The sequence below is a fragment of the Marmota flaviventris genome, chromosome 1 (assembly GCF_047511675.1).
Source record: "Marmota flaviventris isolate mMarFla1 chromosome 1, mMarFla1.hap1, whole genome shotgun sequence".
Taxonomy (NCBI): Eukaryota; Metazoa; Chordata; class Mammalia; order Rodentia; family Sciuridae; genus Marmota; species Marmota flaviventris.
The window spans coordinates 49,523,118-49,540,782 of record NC_092498.1 but is presented as its reverse complement, the minus strand read 5'-3'; the positions used below and the strand labels follow the sequence as shown (position 1 = coordinate 49,540,782).

Sequence of the window (17,665 nt, the reverse complement as noted above, 5' to 3'; positions counted from 1 at the left end):
TCTTCTCTCTCTGTTCCTTTCTCTCCTTTTCCTTCTTTCTTTCTTTCCCGTTTCAAGTTTTATTGTTCTTCTCATTCTCCTCTAATCTATCTCTCTCTCTCTCCTTCTTTCTTTTTAAGAGCACCTTCCTTCCCATACCCCCCAACTTTCATCCCAAGCATTACGACTTCCATTACGTGTAATTGTCTAAATGAAAATAGGTGAATGTTTCGAGGTTGTCTATAGGGCTCCTACATACCTAGCTACTACCAACACCCTGATCCAATCGCCTGTTAGTATCCCCCTTCAGTAGAGCAATCTTCTAAAGTAGCCAAGACATACTAACCTCATACCATCATAGCCCCTAACCTAAACATAAAGTCCTAAGAACAAACAACAAATCACTATATGCATACAGAACCCGGAAGCCTTTTATGAATTGAATGAATCTGCTTTAAAGTACAATAAAGCCCAACATTTCTAGACATAATCTCCCACCACAAACGAGAGACAACGGAGATATACAAAACCAAAACAAATTTATAGGAGAAAGCAGTTACACAGCAGTCAAACAGAGCTGGAAAGTAACGTGAACAACATGAAAAAACAAGGGAAAAAACGATTACAAACAATGCAGGACAACTTAAGTCTACAGGAGGACCTAGAAGCATCAGAAACATGGACAGGGAAAGAACTCAAGGCATACCTAACTCAGATGGAACGGAATATTAGAGAAGACATGAGACAGCAAGTCCAAGCAATGAAAGTATATTTTGAAAATGAATTAAACAAACAAATTCAAACTGCAAAGAACGAGCTTTACCAGGAGATAGAGATTTAAAAAAAAAAACCAAACAGTAATCCTAGAAATGCAGGAAACCATAAACCAAATTAAAAACTCTAACAAGAATATTACAGATTGACTAGATCAAGTAGAATTCAGAACATCAGATAATGAAGACAAAGTTTATCAACTTGAAAAGAATATAGTCAACACAGAAAGGATGCTGAAATCTCACGAGCAATCTATCCAAGAGTTATGGGATGTCATAAAAAAAAACAAACTTGAGAGTCATTGGGATAGAAGAAGGTATAGAGGTTCAAACCAAAGGAATGGACAACCTATTAAATGAAATAATCCTAGAAAACTTCCCAGATATGAAAGATGGAATGGATTGCCAAATCCTGGAAGCTTACAGGACACCAAACATTCAAAACCATAATAGACCAACTCCAAGACATATAATTATGAAGATAGCCAATATTCAGAACAAGGAGAGAATATTAAAAGCTACGAGAGAAAGGAGGCAGATTACATTCAGGGGTAAACCAATTAGGTTAACAACTAAGTTTTCATCACAGACTTTGAAAGCGAGAAGATCCTGAAACAACGTATTTCAAACGCTGAAAAATAATGGTTTCCAACCAAGAATACTGTATCCAGCAAAATTAAGCTTCAGATTTGACAATGAAATTAAAATATTTCACGATAAACAAAAGTTAAAAGAATTTGCAGCCAGAAAACCAGCACTGCAAGGCATTTTGAGCAAAACACTACAAGAAGAGGAATTGAAAAATAGCGCCCAAAACTAACAGTGGGAGGTATCTCAGTAAAGGGGGAGAAAAATAACCAAAGAAGAAAAACTAGCCAAACTAAAACAAATAAATAAATAAACATGACTGGAAGTACAAACCATATTTCAAATGTTAATGGCTTAAATTTACCAATCAAGAGACATAGGCTAGTAACCTGGATTAAAAATACAAATCCAACAATATGCTGCCTTCAGGAGACTCATATGATAGGAAAAGACATACACAGGCTGAAGGTGAAAGGTTGGGAAAAATCATACCACTCACATGGCCCTGGGAAGCAAGCAGGAGTGGCCATACTCATATCTAATAAAATCAACTTCAAACCTAAGTTAATCAAAGGGGATACAAAAGGACACTATATACTGTTAAAAGGAACCATCCACCAACAAGACATAACAATTATCAATTTGTATGCACGAAACAATGGTGCTGCAACGTTCATAAAACAAACTCTCCTCAAGTTCAAGAGTCAAATAGACCACAACACAATAATTATGGGTGACTTCAATACACCGCTCTCACCATTAGAGAGATCCTCTAGACAAAAGCTGAATAAAGAAACTATAGAACTCAATAATGCAATCAATAACCTAGACTTAACTGACATATATAGAATATATCAACCATCATCAAGTGGATACATGTTCTTCTTAGTAGCACATGGATCCTACTCAAAGATAGACCATATATTATGCCATAGGGCAACTATCAGTAAATATAAAGGTGTGGAGATAATACCATGCACCATATCTGATCATAATGGAATGAAACTGGAAATCAATGATAAAAGAAGGAGGGAAAAATCCTGCATCACCTGGAAAATGAACAATATGTTACTGAATGATCAATGGGTTACAGAGGACATAAAGGAGGAAATAAAAAAATTCTTAGAGATAAAAGACAATACAGACACAACATACCGGAATCTATGGGACACAATGAAAGCAGTTTTAAGAGGGAAATTCATTTCCTGGAGTTCATTCCTCAAAAAAAGAAAAAAACAACAAATAAATGAACTCACACTACGTCTTAAAACTCTAGAAAAGGAAGAGCAAAACAACAGCAAATGTAGTAGCAGACAAGAAATAATTAAAAGCAGACCGGAAATCAATGAAATGGAAACAAAAAAAAAAAAAAAAAAAAACATGGAAAAATTGATAAAACTAAAAGTTGGTTCTTTGAAAAAATAAATAAGATTGACAGACCCTTAGCCATGCTAACAAAGAGAAGAAGAGAGAGAACTCAAATTACTAACATACAGGATGAAAAAGGCAATATCACAACAGACACTACAGAAATACAGAAGATAATTAGAAAGTATTTGAAAACCTATATTCCAATAAAATAGAAGATAGTGAAGATATCGATAAATTTCTTAAGTCATATGATCTGCCCAGATTGAGTCAGGAAGACACACACAATTTAAACAGACCAATAACAAAGGAAGAAATAGAAGAAGCCATCAAAAGACTACCAACCAAGAAAAGACCAGGACCGGATGGGTATACAGCAGAGTTTTACAAAACCTTCAAAGAAGAATTAATACCAATACTTTTCAAGCTATTTCAAGAAATAGAACAAGAAGGAACTCTTTCAAATTCATTCTATGAGGCCAATATCACCCTGATCCCGAAACCAGACAAAGACACTTCAAAAAAAGAAAACTACAGACCGATATCTCTAATGAACTTAGATGCAAAAATTCTCAATAAAATCCTGGCAAATCGAATACAAAAGCATATCAAAAAAATTGTGCACCATGATCAAGTAGGATTCATCCCTGGGATGCAAGTCTGGTTCAATATACGGAAATCAATAAATATTATTCACCACATCAATAGACTTAAAGATAAGAACCATATGGTCATCTCGATAGATGCAGAAAAAGCATTCGACAAAGTACAGCATCCCTTTATGTTCAAAACACTAGAAAAACTAGGGATAACAGGAACTTACCTCAACACTGTAAAAGCTATATATGCTAAGCCTCAGGCTAGCATCATTCTAATTGGAGAAAAACTGAAGGCATTCCCTCTAAAATCTGGAACAAGACAGGGATGCCCTCTCTTACCACTTCTATTCAATTTAGTTCTTGAAATACTAGCCAGAGCAATTAGACAGACAAAAGAAATTAAAGGCATAAAAATAGGAAAAGAAGAACTTAAAATATCACTATTTGCGGATGATATAATAATATATCTAACAGACCCAAAAGGGTCTACAAAGAAACTGCTAGAGTTAATAAATGAATTCAGCAAAGTGGCAGGATATAAAATCAACACGCATAAATCAAAGGCATTCCTGTATATCAGCAAAAAAACTTCTGAAATGGAAATGAGGAAAACCACTCCATTCACAATATCCTCAAAAAAAATAAAATACTTGGGAATCAACCTAACAAAAGAAGTGAAAGATTTATACAATGAAAACTACAGAACCCTAAAGAGAGAGAAAGAAGAAGATCTTAGAAGATGGAAAAATGTACCCTGTTCATGGATAGGCAGAACTAACATCATCAAAACCGCGATATTACCCAAAGTTCTCTACAGGTTTAATGCGATGCCAATCAAAATCCCAACGGCATTTCTTGTAGAAATAGATAAAGCAATCATGAAATTCATATGGAAAAACAAAAGACCCAGAATAGCAAAAGCAATTCTAAGCAGGAAGTGTGAATCGGGAGGTATAGCGATACCAGATTTCAAACTGTACTACAGAGCAATAGTAACAAAAACAGCATGGTACTGGTACCAAAACAGGCAGGTGGACCAATGGTACAGAATAGAGGACACAGAGACCAATCCACAAAATTACAACTTTCTTATATTTGATAAAGGGGCTAAAAGCATGCAATGGAGGAAGGATAGCATCTTCAACAAATGATGCTGGGAAAACTGGAAATCCATATGCAACAAAATGAAACTGAATCCCTTTCTCTCGCCATGCACAAAAGTTAACTCAAAATGGATCAAAGAGCTTGATATCAAATCAGAGACTCTGCGCCTGATAGAAGAAAAAGTTGGCTCCGATCTACATATTGTGGGGTCGGGCTCCAAATTCCTTAATAGGACGCCTATAGCCCAAGAGTTAATAACAAGAATAAACAAATGGGACTTACTTACACTAAAAAGTTTTTTCTCAGCAAGAGAAACAATAAGAGAAGTAAATAGGGAGCCTACATCCTGGGAACAAATCTTTACTCCTCACACTTCAGATAGAGCCCTAATTTCCAGAATATACAAAGAACTTAAAACATTAAACAATAAAATAACAAATAACCCAATCAACAAATGGGCCAAGGACCTGAACAGACACTTCTCAGAGGAGGACATACAATCAATCAATAAGTACATGAAAAAATGCTCACCATTTCTAGAAGTCAGAGAAATGCAAATCAAAACCACCCTAAGATACCATCTCACTCCAGTAAGATTGGCAGCCATTATGAAGTCAAACAACATCAAGTGCTGGCGAGGATGTGGGGAAAAGGGTACACTTGTACATTGCTGGTGGGACTGCAAATTGGTGCAGCCAATTTGGAAAGCAGTATGGAGATTCCTGGGAAAGCTGGGAATGGAACCACCATTTGACCCAGCTATTCCCCTTCTCGGACTATTCCCTGAGGACCTTAAAAGAGCGTACTATAGGGATACTGCCACATCAATGATCATAGCAGCACAATTCACAATAGCTAGACTGTGGAACCAACCTAGATGCCCTTCAATAGATGAATGGTTAAAAAAAATGTTGCATTTATACACAATGGAGTATTACGCAGCACTAAAAAATGACAAAATCATGGAATTTGCAGGGAAATGGATGGCATTAGAGCAGATTATGCTAAGTGAAGCTAGCCAATCCTTAAAAAACAAATGCCAAATATCTTCTTTGATTTAAGGAGAGCAACTAAGAACTGAGCAGGGAGGAAGAGCATAAGGAAAAGATTAACATTAAATAGAGACAAGTGGTGGGAGGGAAAGGGAGAGAGAAGGGAAATTTCATGGAAACGGAAGGAAACCCTCAATGTTATACGAAATCACATATAAGAGGTTGTGAGGGGAATGGTGGGGGGAAACAAGGGATAGAACTGAACAACAACAGATGAGGTAGAGAGGGAAGATGGGGGGGAGGGGAGGGGGGATAGTAGGGGATAGGAAAGGCAGCAGAATACAACTGTCACAAGTATGGCATTATGTAAAAATGTGAATGTGTAACTGATGTGATTCTGCAATTTTTATTTGGGGTAAAAATGGGAGTTCATATCTCACTTGAATCAAATGTATGAAAGATGATATGTCATGAGCTTTGTAATGTTTTGAACAACCAATAAAAAAAAACAGCTCTTCTCATCCTCCTTGCAGAATGCTGAGGCTAATTACTTTTAGAGGACCTGTTATTCCATTTTGCAGCTGGATAAAGCCCATCATGGATGTTCTACTCTTCTGAAGTTACCTTAGCCCTCTTTTTCCATATTTTCTTTACTTGGATCATCAGTTTGTGGTCATGGCATACTTAGCTGATTTTCTTGGATTGTAAACAGCCTGCATTGTCTGCCCATTCCTTCCAGCATTGTACTATCACATCTCAACTATTGAGATGCCCTTTTGGTTTGACTCTGGTTGTTTTAACTGGCTCAAACCTATACCGATTCTTTGCATTTTGACATTGTCTCTACCATGTTAAAATAATGTTTTGTTGTTGATTTTTTTCTTTTTGTGACCATGGTTTGAGCCCAGGGGCAGAATGAAAAAGAAGAAAAAAATCAAAAGCACCCCCTCTGCCTGTTGCAACCAAAACAAGGAGAAACACCTGAATCTTGAATCTCAAGAAAGCTAGATGCATCTCTTGACCTCCACTGATAAATTGATGCAGGAATATCTTTGTTTGAGCTACTGTAACAAATAACCCTAGACCAATGCTTATCAACAACTGAAATTTTTTTCTCACTATTCTGGAGGCTGGGAATTCTAGCATCAAGGCATCTTTGAATTCAGACTTGGTGAGGACCCACTTCCAGGATCATAGAGATTCCTCCATAGGTTGTTTGTGACTTATCAGATCCCTGCAATGTCCCACTGAGCAAAGCTGATTCTTGCACTGGCCCTTCTTAGGGCTGATTTGGGGGCCCCTTGTGTGCTGGGTACCTGCTTTCCTCTGTTCCTTGTCTGTGCTCTTGCTGAACACCTGGTACTTTTGGTCTCTCTTCTCAACCCCCTTAGAAATAGTTTCAGGAGGCTGTACCCTCTTTGGCATCCAGGATATTTGTGGAATTCTCAAACTTCTCTTGCTTCCATGCTACTTTGGTGCAATTGCAATTCTCTTTATTTCAAGGAAAGAAACTATCATTTAAGAAAGAAAGAAGTTGTTTTATCTGCAGGGAGACCTCAGGAGGACTATTCCAAGGGGGAAAGGAGTAAACACATGCACACAGTTTAGTCTGGTGTTCACCATTTAAAGCTTTCCTTAAAGAGTCTTTTATCCATGGAGCCTCTGGGATAGCTGAGGATCATGTGCTCATTCTCAGTGTAAGCCACTGAGAATTAGATGCACTGACATTATAGAATTGCCACATTCAAGGCGTTCAAATTAAGGAAGTATAAAACAAATCATCTTCACACCCTCATATGACTGGCCCCAAAGAAATTAGCCCCCTTAAAACTCTATCAGATAGACATTAATTGTTGGTGGATATCCAGCAAAGCAAGTACCTGTGATTGATGGACACTGCAGCGTGCTAGCAGTGATATGCTGTGCTGATTACTTATGGACATATAGTCCAGAACCTTATGTTTTCAGTTTTTATAGTATTTAATATACAGAAGATTTTATATTTTTTTACATTTGATATGAGTTTTTTTCCAGTTTCCACTTGGATCTAACATGTCCAACTGTAACTTTGGTGTAAAAAGTAGGAGTAAGTAAGCTGATATTCTCAAATAAACTTCAGAGTTCAAGATATGGGGATAGTATGACATATTGGTACATATTAGTATAACATATTGGTACATTTCTGTAGATGACTATAGGATATGCAGTATAGTTGTACTCATTTCTATAGTATTACATTTTATTTAAGCCTCATTTTGGGAATTTGTACATGGAGAATAAACTTTATCCTATATGGTTAACTTTTATATATCAACTCTTCAACAAATCTTCCTATACTTAAGCCCTTAACAATCTTGGATCTCATATTATCAAAAAAAATTCTACTTTTTTGGTGCTGCATTGGCCAAGTAAAATTGTAATGCAGGATGCGACAAATTGTTCTTTTTAAAGATGCTTCAAGTTAATGTTTCTGAGCTACCCTACTATGAGGAAGAGAAAAGAAAGTGCTTTTTGAGAGATTATGTCTTCCACCTTTTCTGAGACCTGACTTTGTGGTCACATGCTTGCTGCATTTCCTCTGAAGAAAATGATACAAGTATTACATGATTTCTCAGCTCTGGATATGGAGGCTTAATGGCAGGAATACTTCAAAAAAGAAACACAGATGTTAGAAGACAATTTTATCCCATTATTCTTGAGGCTTTAGCAATCTTTAGAGCAACAAAATGGAAGCTCTGTCTTTGAAAGGAAAAAAGAATGTCTAGGAGACAATAAGGGAGAGAAGGAAGGTGAGACCCAGAGAATATTTCTCCTATTCTGAAATTTATTTCCCACTCCGAGCCCTCCCCCAAAACTTCTATGCTGAAGTGTGAGATGTCATCCCAGGAATTATTCTCTCCTTGTCATGTTGGAAGAAAGGAATAACTTTGTACTGGCTGTCCATCATAATAAAAAAAAAAAAGTTTTAATCTGGGTTTTTAAAAAATTCTCCCAAAAGCCTAGAAAGATCAAATTTAATTACTTAAAAAATATATTTGCTAGTCCTTATATTAAAATTTGTATTATTTGGGCATTTGACTCTTGTAAATTATTTCTAAAAAGTTCTTAAAAATTGCATGCACAAGGATATTGCGATTAAAAGTAATTCTCAGATTGTAGTTCTCCTCACCTACTCCAAGTTGTTCTTTTATTAATCCTTCTATCTTTTCTCCTCTCCTCTTTCACCTCTTCCTTCCTTCCCTCTTTCTTTCTCTTACCTTTTCTTTCCTTTGCTAAATTTTGCTGTTAGTAAATGTCTCTTTCTCTCTTCATAATTTCCAATTTTGTTTGGATTTTAGTATTGCCGTTTTGTGAAACTGATTAAAATTTTAATGTTTATAATTATCATTTTTTTCCATGTAGTCATAATTTTGTGCAGGCTGTAAAGCTGAAGTAATACTACTGCTATGGATGCTGACACCTTCTGCATACACTTTCTATATGAAAGGTGCTGTGCTCCTAGTGATGTTAGCATGACTCATTTTCATTTTTACCTCACCAGTAATATGAGGAAAGTTATGATAATGTGCTTTCCCAGGTCTTTTTGCATGGTAGAGTTGGTATCTGACCCCAGAAACTTCTGTCTTATTTAGATCTATGTCACAGCCACTAACCTCTACTCTAGGTAAGAAAGTCTATTTACATAGACTTTACATAGCTGAACTTTTTATGAAATGTCCTGTTTTCTTTGGAAAACCTTTTATACTTAAGATTTATTTAACACCTTGGTCTGCCAAAGAATTCTGTCATGGTCTTTTGTTCTTTTTAATATTTATATGAAAACAGTTACATATGCATAAGGGTATCTGTTGCAGCATTGCTTGTAGTATTAAGATTGGAAACAACCACAAGTTCCATCATTAGAAAAGTGGTTGAATAAATTATGACACAGCCATATAAAGGAAACGTTTTATAGTCTTAAGAAGAATGGCGTGACTCCATGTCCTACATAAAGAGGCTCAATATATAGTAATGCATTTAAATATAAGGTATAGAACACTTGGAAATCTGCACTTATCTTTAGATGAAGAATAAATGTGTATCTAGGTACGTATACAAGCCTATAGAAAAATGCATATATTTGGGCTTGTGGTAGTCCTCATCCTATGATGTGTCAGTGGGCAACCATTGTAAGTTCATTCCTTTTCATTGCTTCTGCTACCATTATCACATTACTCACTCTGGAATATGAATCTTCATTTGCAGAAACCCATTGAAATCAGAAAGCTGAATTTCCCAAAATGAGTTTCTTTACCTCTTGCAACTATCCAAACTATCTTCCACAATTGTCTGTTTTTGCTGAGAGCTTTCCATGAAACTGTCTTAATTGCTCATATTAGTCAGAGATGCTATTTTTAAGAATGTTTGTACTAAGAGAGAGCAGTAGAAATGAGGAAAGGAACTAGGGAGAGGGAAGGAGGAAAGGGAATATACTGGGGAATGATGTTTGCCAAATGATATTGTGTGCATGTACAAATATCCAACAACAAATCCTACCATTATGTACAACTACAATGCACCAATGAAATAATATGAAAAAAATATAAAAGCATTTTTATTTAACATTATACAAGAGCATTATGCTTAACATTTTTGAATACTTTGAGTATTATTTAATTTCTGTTTATATCATTAATAGATGTAATAATTATTTACATAATAGATGTAATAATTATTTAACTTGATGCCCAATTTTTAGACGTTCATGTTTTTTAATTAAAAAGAGATAACATTGTTTAATTGTATGAGTATGAGTATTATACTTAGATGGCATGTTTTACAAGTCCTAATAATGTGCCTGTTTTACAGACACACATTTCCAGTGGCTTCAGAATGACTTTATTCATGGCCATCATGGGCAGGACACTGACTAAAAGAAAAGTACCAACAAATACAGGAAAGGAATTCAGGTTCTATTAATATTTAAGTAAAGGAAACCTGCATAACACTCACTGCATAGAGCAGGGGCACTGTTGTATGTAAACAGTTGCAAATGGCATTGTTTGATACCTTTGATGATACCATCAAGATTTCCTCAGCTCATTTTTCTGATCAGTATCTCACTTTCAAGTATCTTTATTCTCTCTTGCTTCCTCTTAAGGAACTCTGAATAATCATCTTCCTTCTCACAGAACACATATCACTGAAAATAACACAGTCATTACTGTTTTTCATGAATTAAGTGAATTCAAATTCAATTTCTCCAGCAGATTCCCCACAGGACTACAAAAAGAGATCTCAACCTACTTAAATCTAGTACTGGAAACTTTTGACAATATTTTCTACTTCCCAAGAGAATATTTACATCAGTGCTATGCATATCTTGTGTTTGCATGTGTGGGTCATGAATCAAAAGTTCCACTTATGCCAATATTCTTGGATGAATATCATTTTAATCTTAAAATATCTAAATTACAAAAATGATATTTACCCATAATTGGAGTGTTTAAAAATTATAGGATGAAAAAGCTTACAATTTATTTGTATTTCCTAAAGACTCATTTATACACTGATAAATTGGATTTTCAATATCATCTGTTATGAATTACAAAAATGATAATTTACCCATAATTGGAGTGTTTAAAAATTATAGGATGAAAAAGCTTACAATTTATTTGTATTTCCTTAAAGACTCATTTACACACTGATAATTGGATTTTCAATATTATCTGTTATGAATTACAAAAATGATAATTTACCCATAATTGGAGTGTTTAAAAATTATAGGATGAAAAAGCTTAAAATTTATTTGTATTTCCTTAAAGACTCATTTATACACTGATAACTAGATTTTCAATATTATCTGTTATGACATAGCAATGCATTTGGAATCATATGCCATTATTCCTTCATTATTTTAATAATTCGCTCTTTGTAATAGATTAATGGTAAAAAAGACATTTGGTGAAAAAATGGATTTTTAAAAGTCCTCATTAGGTTGGAAATAAAAGAAAAAAAATAGTTTAAAAAAGAAGAAAATTTAGCTCTAACTTTCTTATACAGCAATAGTCAGATTACATAAAATAAATAAATTCCTTGGACTCCAAATTATAAAACACCATGAAATGATTTAATAAGAAATGCATGGAAGCTACATAGAATAATTAAAAGTTAAGACTTCAACAAGAAATATTTTGTAATATTTTTACAGGAATTTCCTTTTTCCTAATTAGAAATAAAAGTTGTAAAACATGTGTTTACATTTTGTTCTGATAAATATCATAACGTATAAAACTACAATTAATAAAGCAATATAGCATAACTCAGAAGATAGATCTGTAGGACATAAAGTTCAAAACCAAATCAAAGTTCTTACATAATTTTATAAATATTTTTGACATTTTAAAGAAATGAGATTGGACCAAATTAAAAATTAATTAAAACTACCACTTTATAACATGATTAAATTTTCAACAGCTTGAAAATTTGAATAGAAAAATTTAAAAGAAATATGAGTTATTATTCATATAGTCTCTGGTTAAGGATAGACAATCTTAATAGGATGTCAAAATCAGACTTTTATAAATCAAATTGACTATATTGACCACCTAATATTTTTAATCTATACATTTAAAAATTCAAAACAGGGGTTAACTAAAAAATTTCAGATCAGATAACTTTTGGAGCTATAGATACTTATTTAATTCTGTAGGGCTGATCATAGATCAGGAATACTAATGTAGATTGAACCTGCCTTTAAATACTTAGCTTCTCTAATCATGAGTGTATTATATATTCATAATATGAATTTTGAGTTAAAGAATTTTGAGTTGTTTGAACATAACTGTCTACTGTTTATGATTTTCAACATATTTTAAACTAATGCTAGTCGTTTTTGAAACTCCTGTAGGTCCCAGGTATACATCTTGTTCTGTAGCTACTAGGAGACCATGTGAGGTATCCTGCCATTAAGAGTGAAGGCCAGGGTCAGGAAGTTTAGTATATAATAATGAAATTATGTATTATCTGCCATCTGTTAGAAAATAAATTCCAAGAGAATAGGGATTTCGGTTTCTGACACTAGGGTATTGTCCTCCACATACAAGCCCCCCAGATTTTTTTAAATTAATAAATAGTGAATAGTAAGTTTTATATTCTTTTGTTGTCTAAACTTCATATCCTGCGTGATTTTATATCATCTCTGTAACCATCATTATAAATGGCAGCAGACTATTCCATCATCTGCCCATAATTTACATAATCATTTTTCTCATAGTAGAAATTCAGTTTGCTTAATTTTTTCCTCTTATATTATAGTAAATATGTTTCTGCTTATACTCTTTTCAGTACTTAAAAATATTTGGTTAGGGTACATTCCTAGAAATAGCTAGGGTACTAGGATACATTCCTAGAAATGGATGAAAAGGCAAGCATGTATATTTTTGCTTCTGATAACAAATTTTCAGTATGCTTTATTTAATAGGAAATTCATAATTAATGTCAGTTATTTCAGTTGGTATATGAACTACTCTGTGTTTTCATAGTTAGGAAGTCCTGCTGTCTTTGCAAAGGTGCTTTGTAGATATTTTATTCATTTGAAGATTTACATTGGAAGTCTGAATCCTCATAAATAATACATTCATACAAGTAGAGAAAGGCAATGTATTTTGAGTAAAGCAGTTGACAGCAGGGGTAATGCATTCTTTCATCACTTAATACTGAGGAAATAGTAGGAAGATAATAACTGGTATTGATTTCTGAAAGTATTTAAACATGCCAGTTAGGTAGGAATCAAGAAAATATCTCAGTGAATATTAAAAGTAGGCCTGTTATCTTTTGTCCTTCCTTTTTGAGGGGGATGAAGGGACTTGAGTTTTTAATTCATTTGAGAATTCATAAGTATTTTCTAGTTGCACATATTTTTAGCTTATTTTTCATAGAAGAAATTATCAAATTATCAAAATGCGTCTGTCTGTTGAGTGCTACCATATTCATATTCATGCACCCCTTTATTTGCACATTTTGTTAAAAGTTAGTGACGTCGAGTTCCCTGGCTTGTTATAATCTGGATCTGTGGATATCCTAACCTCAGCTTCTCACTGCCTGCAAGCACCTTATTTTTGCCTTCCTCACCTAATGGAAGATGGCTGCTAGCACTCCCTGTCTATGACTCAGCAGCCCAGGGCTTCCTGGGTCAGTTAATTCTCACAGATTATCTACAGGGCCCCTAATATTCTCCTGGATTACCAATCAGACTATGCCTTAATTAACATTACTGGTTTTGGGAATGGATATCTCAAATTCATCTCCAGGGTCTAGATTACAACCACCTTCTTACATATTTCAACTAACTCTTTGTTTTCTAGTGAATGCTCACTTATCCTAAAATGTATTAATTCAGCACCTAGTCTACTTTGCCAAGCATGTCTGTCCCTTATTACCATCTCTAGGATAGGGTTATTTCTCTAATTTTACACACATCTAATAGTTGAAAAGTAATCACTGTGTTAGGACCATAAACTGCCCCCCAAATGTATGTGTTTGTGTGTGTTTGTACAGTACCATGTTGCTGAGTGGTGGGATATATTCTGAGAAATCTACTATTAGGCAGTTTCATTATAGAGTTACATACACAAACCTAGATGGCATTACCTGTACACCTTAGCTATATGCGACCAGCATCCTATATGATGTCTGTTGTTGACCTAAAAGTTATATAGCCCATGATTGCATATATGCACACACACACATTATATATCTTCTCTATGTATCATTTTTAACATTATATGATGTACCTATTAGATATAGTATTCATATTGTCTGTGTATCATATAGAATATATGATATATATATATGATTTTATAGGCATATATCTGTTTATTCTGATTAATTTATATGTGTTTGTGTAATAAAGAAGAGTTTTTTTTTAACCTATTAAAGATCATCTACCAAAAACCTGCAGCAGTGATCACACTTAGAGGTGAAATGCAAAAAAGTATTTCCTTTCAGCAGAATGACTAATAAAAACTCAGAATCCTAGCTACTTCAGAGTAGTATAAGGGAAATAGAAGAGAACATGTGACCAACACAGCACATAAAGGGCTCTTCTAATAGTCTGGTACATTCCCCATCATAACTTGAGTGGTGGAGTTGTTGTATTTATTATTATTTTTTAACTATGTCTTATTTTGTAGGCACTTTTAAAGTAGATATTTATTTATTTATTTATTATGATATCATTTTCAATATAATATTTTTAATGAATAAATGAGCAATGTTCTACTGTTGTAGTTTATGGAGTAGTTTTGAAAAGTTGCTTGTCTGTGAAGAATTAAAGGTAAAAGTTGATTTTCTAGACATTCATGGGATCACGAGCGAGCACAGATTTTTGCATGTGCATTATTTGTTTTGTGTTGTTTAGCAATTGTGAATTAGCCACATATTTCCTTTCATGTAGAACAGCAGGAGAACAAGGTTAAAAGAAAACTCACAAGGTCCCTTCATGATGGTTAATGGGGTCAATCAATATTTTTCTCTTTGGAGAATTGCATAGTGGAATATGTTGAGAATTTCAAATGATCATGGAAAGCAATATACATACTTATAAAGGTTTTTGAAATTAAAGGAGAAAAATCAATTTCATATATAAGTTTATAAATAGAATTTTTTTAAGATCAGCAAATTCTGTGAAAGACTATTAGATGCCTACAAGACTATCAGGAACCTTTGATTCCAATTATAGGGAACTGTCTCCAAGGGTAGCCTTGCAAATTTAACCATGCAATAAAGAATGACAAATAAAGTAGGGGGTGTCAAGGGAATCTTTACCAGAGCTGATTGTATTTAAGGTTTAAGCTTCAACATAGTAGAGAGAATTTTTTCTGCTTCTTTATTTTCGTTCTGAGTCTATTTTTATTTCTATTTTACCTCTCCTCTATTTCAGACCACCTTAATTCAATGAAATGGCAAAAAAGATTTCTTTGCTAACCCCTTTCTAGAAGTCTAAAATGGAAATTAAACTGCTGCTTCATTCTAACTGAATCTCTCTCTTCCCTCTGGCATTTGATTTTGGTTTCAACCAACCACATATAGATGCTAATTTCTTTAGTCCTTGAAATGGCCTTTCCTTTACTGTACACATATTACAGCATTATAAATGTTCTTGTAGGAGACAAGCACATAATCATAATAATTCACTTATTATCATGCTTTTTCCCTCCCAATTTTCTAGATTTCACAAACTTTCCAAATAATGTTTATAAAATAAAATATAGACAGCTCCATGATAGTGATAAATTACTTTTTTTTAAAAAAATGTATTTTATTTTTAACATAAATATTTATTTTGTTAAGTCTCCATTTTCTTTTTCCTCTTCCGTGTTATTTTTTTCTTTGTGCTCTGCCAAGCCTCATTGCCTGTGATATCTCAGAATTATGAGAAATATTGATAAGATTTTTTTAATATCATGCATGTGCCAGTTAGGTTTGTCAATAAGCGAGAATGAATTGGTGTGTGATAAAGACAAGATGCTATTAATTAAAAGATAAGCCAAGAAAACATGTTATTTTGTTATGATGATTTGAAAAGCCAGATGTCGACAGACTTATTCCATTCCTAAGAGAATGTACTGGGAAATTAACTGAAAAACACTCACGTTCGTTATGATGCATATTTCTTTTTGACAGGAACTATAAAAAGACATATAAAGTAATAGGCTTTAGATAATTACCCCACTTAAAAATATATAATGTTTAGGGAAGATTTCCCAAAAGTAGGAGGAGCAAAGTCCTCAGTATGTAAGAATAGTTTTTTGAACAACCACCTTTTATATGAAACACCCTTAGCAATTTCCCCCAGACATCCATAAAAAGGGAGTTATAATTTACATTTGAATTAATAAAATGATATATTTCCTTAGTTACATCTATAATGCTTTGCTTTTACCTAAATGCTTATAGGCACACCATGATTTTTAGTGCAACATGCTAATTTTTTAAATAGCTGAAAAAACTATTACAAGCTCTAAAGCTTATTGTCATTTTCCTTCTTGATGGCACCATCTGTCAGAAACAAAAGCAAAGATAAAAAATCTCATTGAGCTGCAAAAGATTCTCTATTGATTAGTGTGCCTTTTATGGAGGCACATCTATCTTGGAAAAATTAATGCTATGTTTTAAAGAAAATCTCTTTTACTGCTTTGCAGATGGGGAACTCAAGGAGATTTCACCACTACCCATCCTCGGCCTGTGGTCAAAGTAAAACTCTTCACAGAAAGCACTGGGGTCCTAGCCCTTGAAGATAAAGAACTGGGCAGGGTAAGTGATGGTCAGCCCTATGTATTCAGGGTGGCACAATGTGAACTTAATTTGATTCTGAGGTAAGGTTCACACATAAGCAGTGTGTGAACTTTCTGTCCATAAATTACATACAATATATGTTTGTAATTTATGCAATCCTACTTCATAGATCTAAGCAATTAAGTATAGTGGTGTATAACACAGGAGGTATCATGAGAGGCTTTGAGTGCATATTGGGGACATACAAGCTCACAGTCACCAACTGAGTCATTCTCACACACATGTGCCTTGGCCACTGAAGGCGAGCAGCACTGTCCAACTTGTCCTTCCTGGTGAAAGGTAATTCTCATTGACACATGTCTGCTCATGGATTAAAAGGATCATCTTTATATGTGACATCATCTGCTCTTTATGTTCATTGTGACTAGCCTAATTACAGAGGTCTCTGAAGTATATTTATTTCTCTTACCTCTTCTCTTTTCCCTGTGGGAAGATCTTCCTCCATACCTTTTAACATGAAGTTTATTTTTTTCCCTATAATCACTTTTTCATATCTAGAATATATTTATGTAATCCCTGTGTACTCCCACTCTACCCAGTGTCTGCTGGCATTAAATATTGTTTTTAGGTGGATACATGATGTTAGCATCTCTCTGTGTGTAAGGTGATCTGTTTTTTTACAAAGTAGATGTATTCCAAGCAGTGTGAATCTAACATATCCAAATCTAAAGACTGTTTTTATAGATAATTTTCAGAGAACAAACTCTTCTGAAATCTTAATTGAAAATTTCTGGTTGTGCTAGATAGTTTTCACAATGGCAGATGTTGAAAGATCCTAGGAGCATTCCAAATATTAGAAAATGTTATCCTTGAAGTCAGAATTTCTATTCATTTCAATTTCTTTTGCTCTTCTACCTCTCTTACACTCTTAGAATTATTCTACTTCCAGTGTCAGATTTCCTCTTCCATTTCCTTGATACTTATA

The 17,665-nt window shown here is 34.1% G+C and overlaps 1 protein-coding gene across 3 annotated transcripts in view; it reads left to right on the top strand.

The window, feature by feature from the left end:
* Window positions 1–17,665, top strand: part of Cadps2 (calcium dependent secretion activator 2) — a 527,786-nt gene that overhangs the window by 272,935 nt on the left and 237,186 nt on the right. For all 3 annotated transcript variants that reach the window (XM_071612817.1, XM_071612816.1, XM_071612815.1), the window contains one exon: window positions 16,587–16,698. In XM_071612817.1, the coding sequence (XP_071468918.1) occupies window positions 16,587–16,698 (112 nt within the window). The remainder of the gene's footprint in view (window positions 1–16,586; window positions 16,699–17,665) is intronic.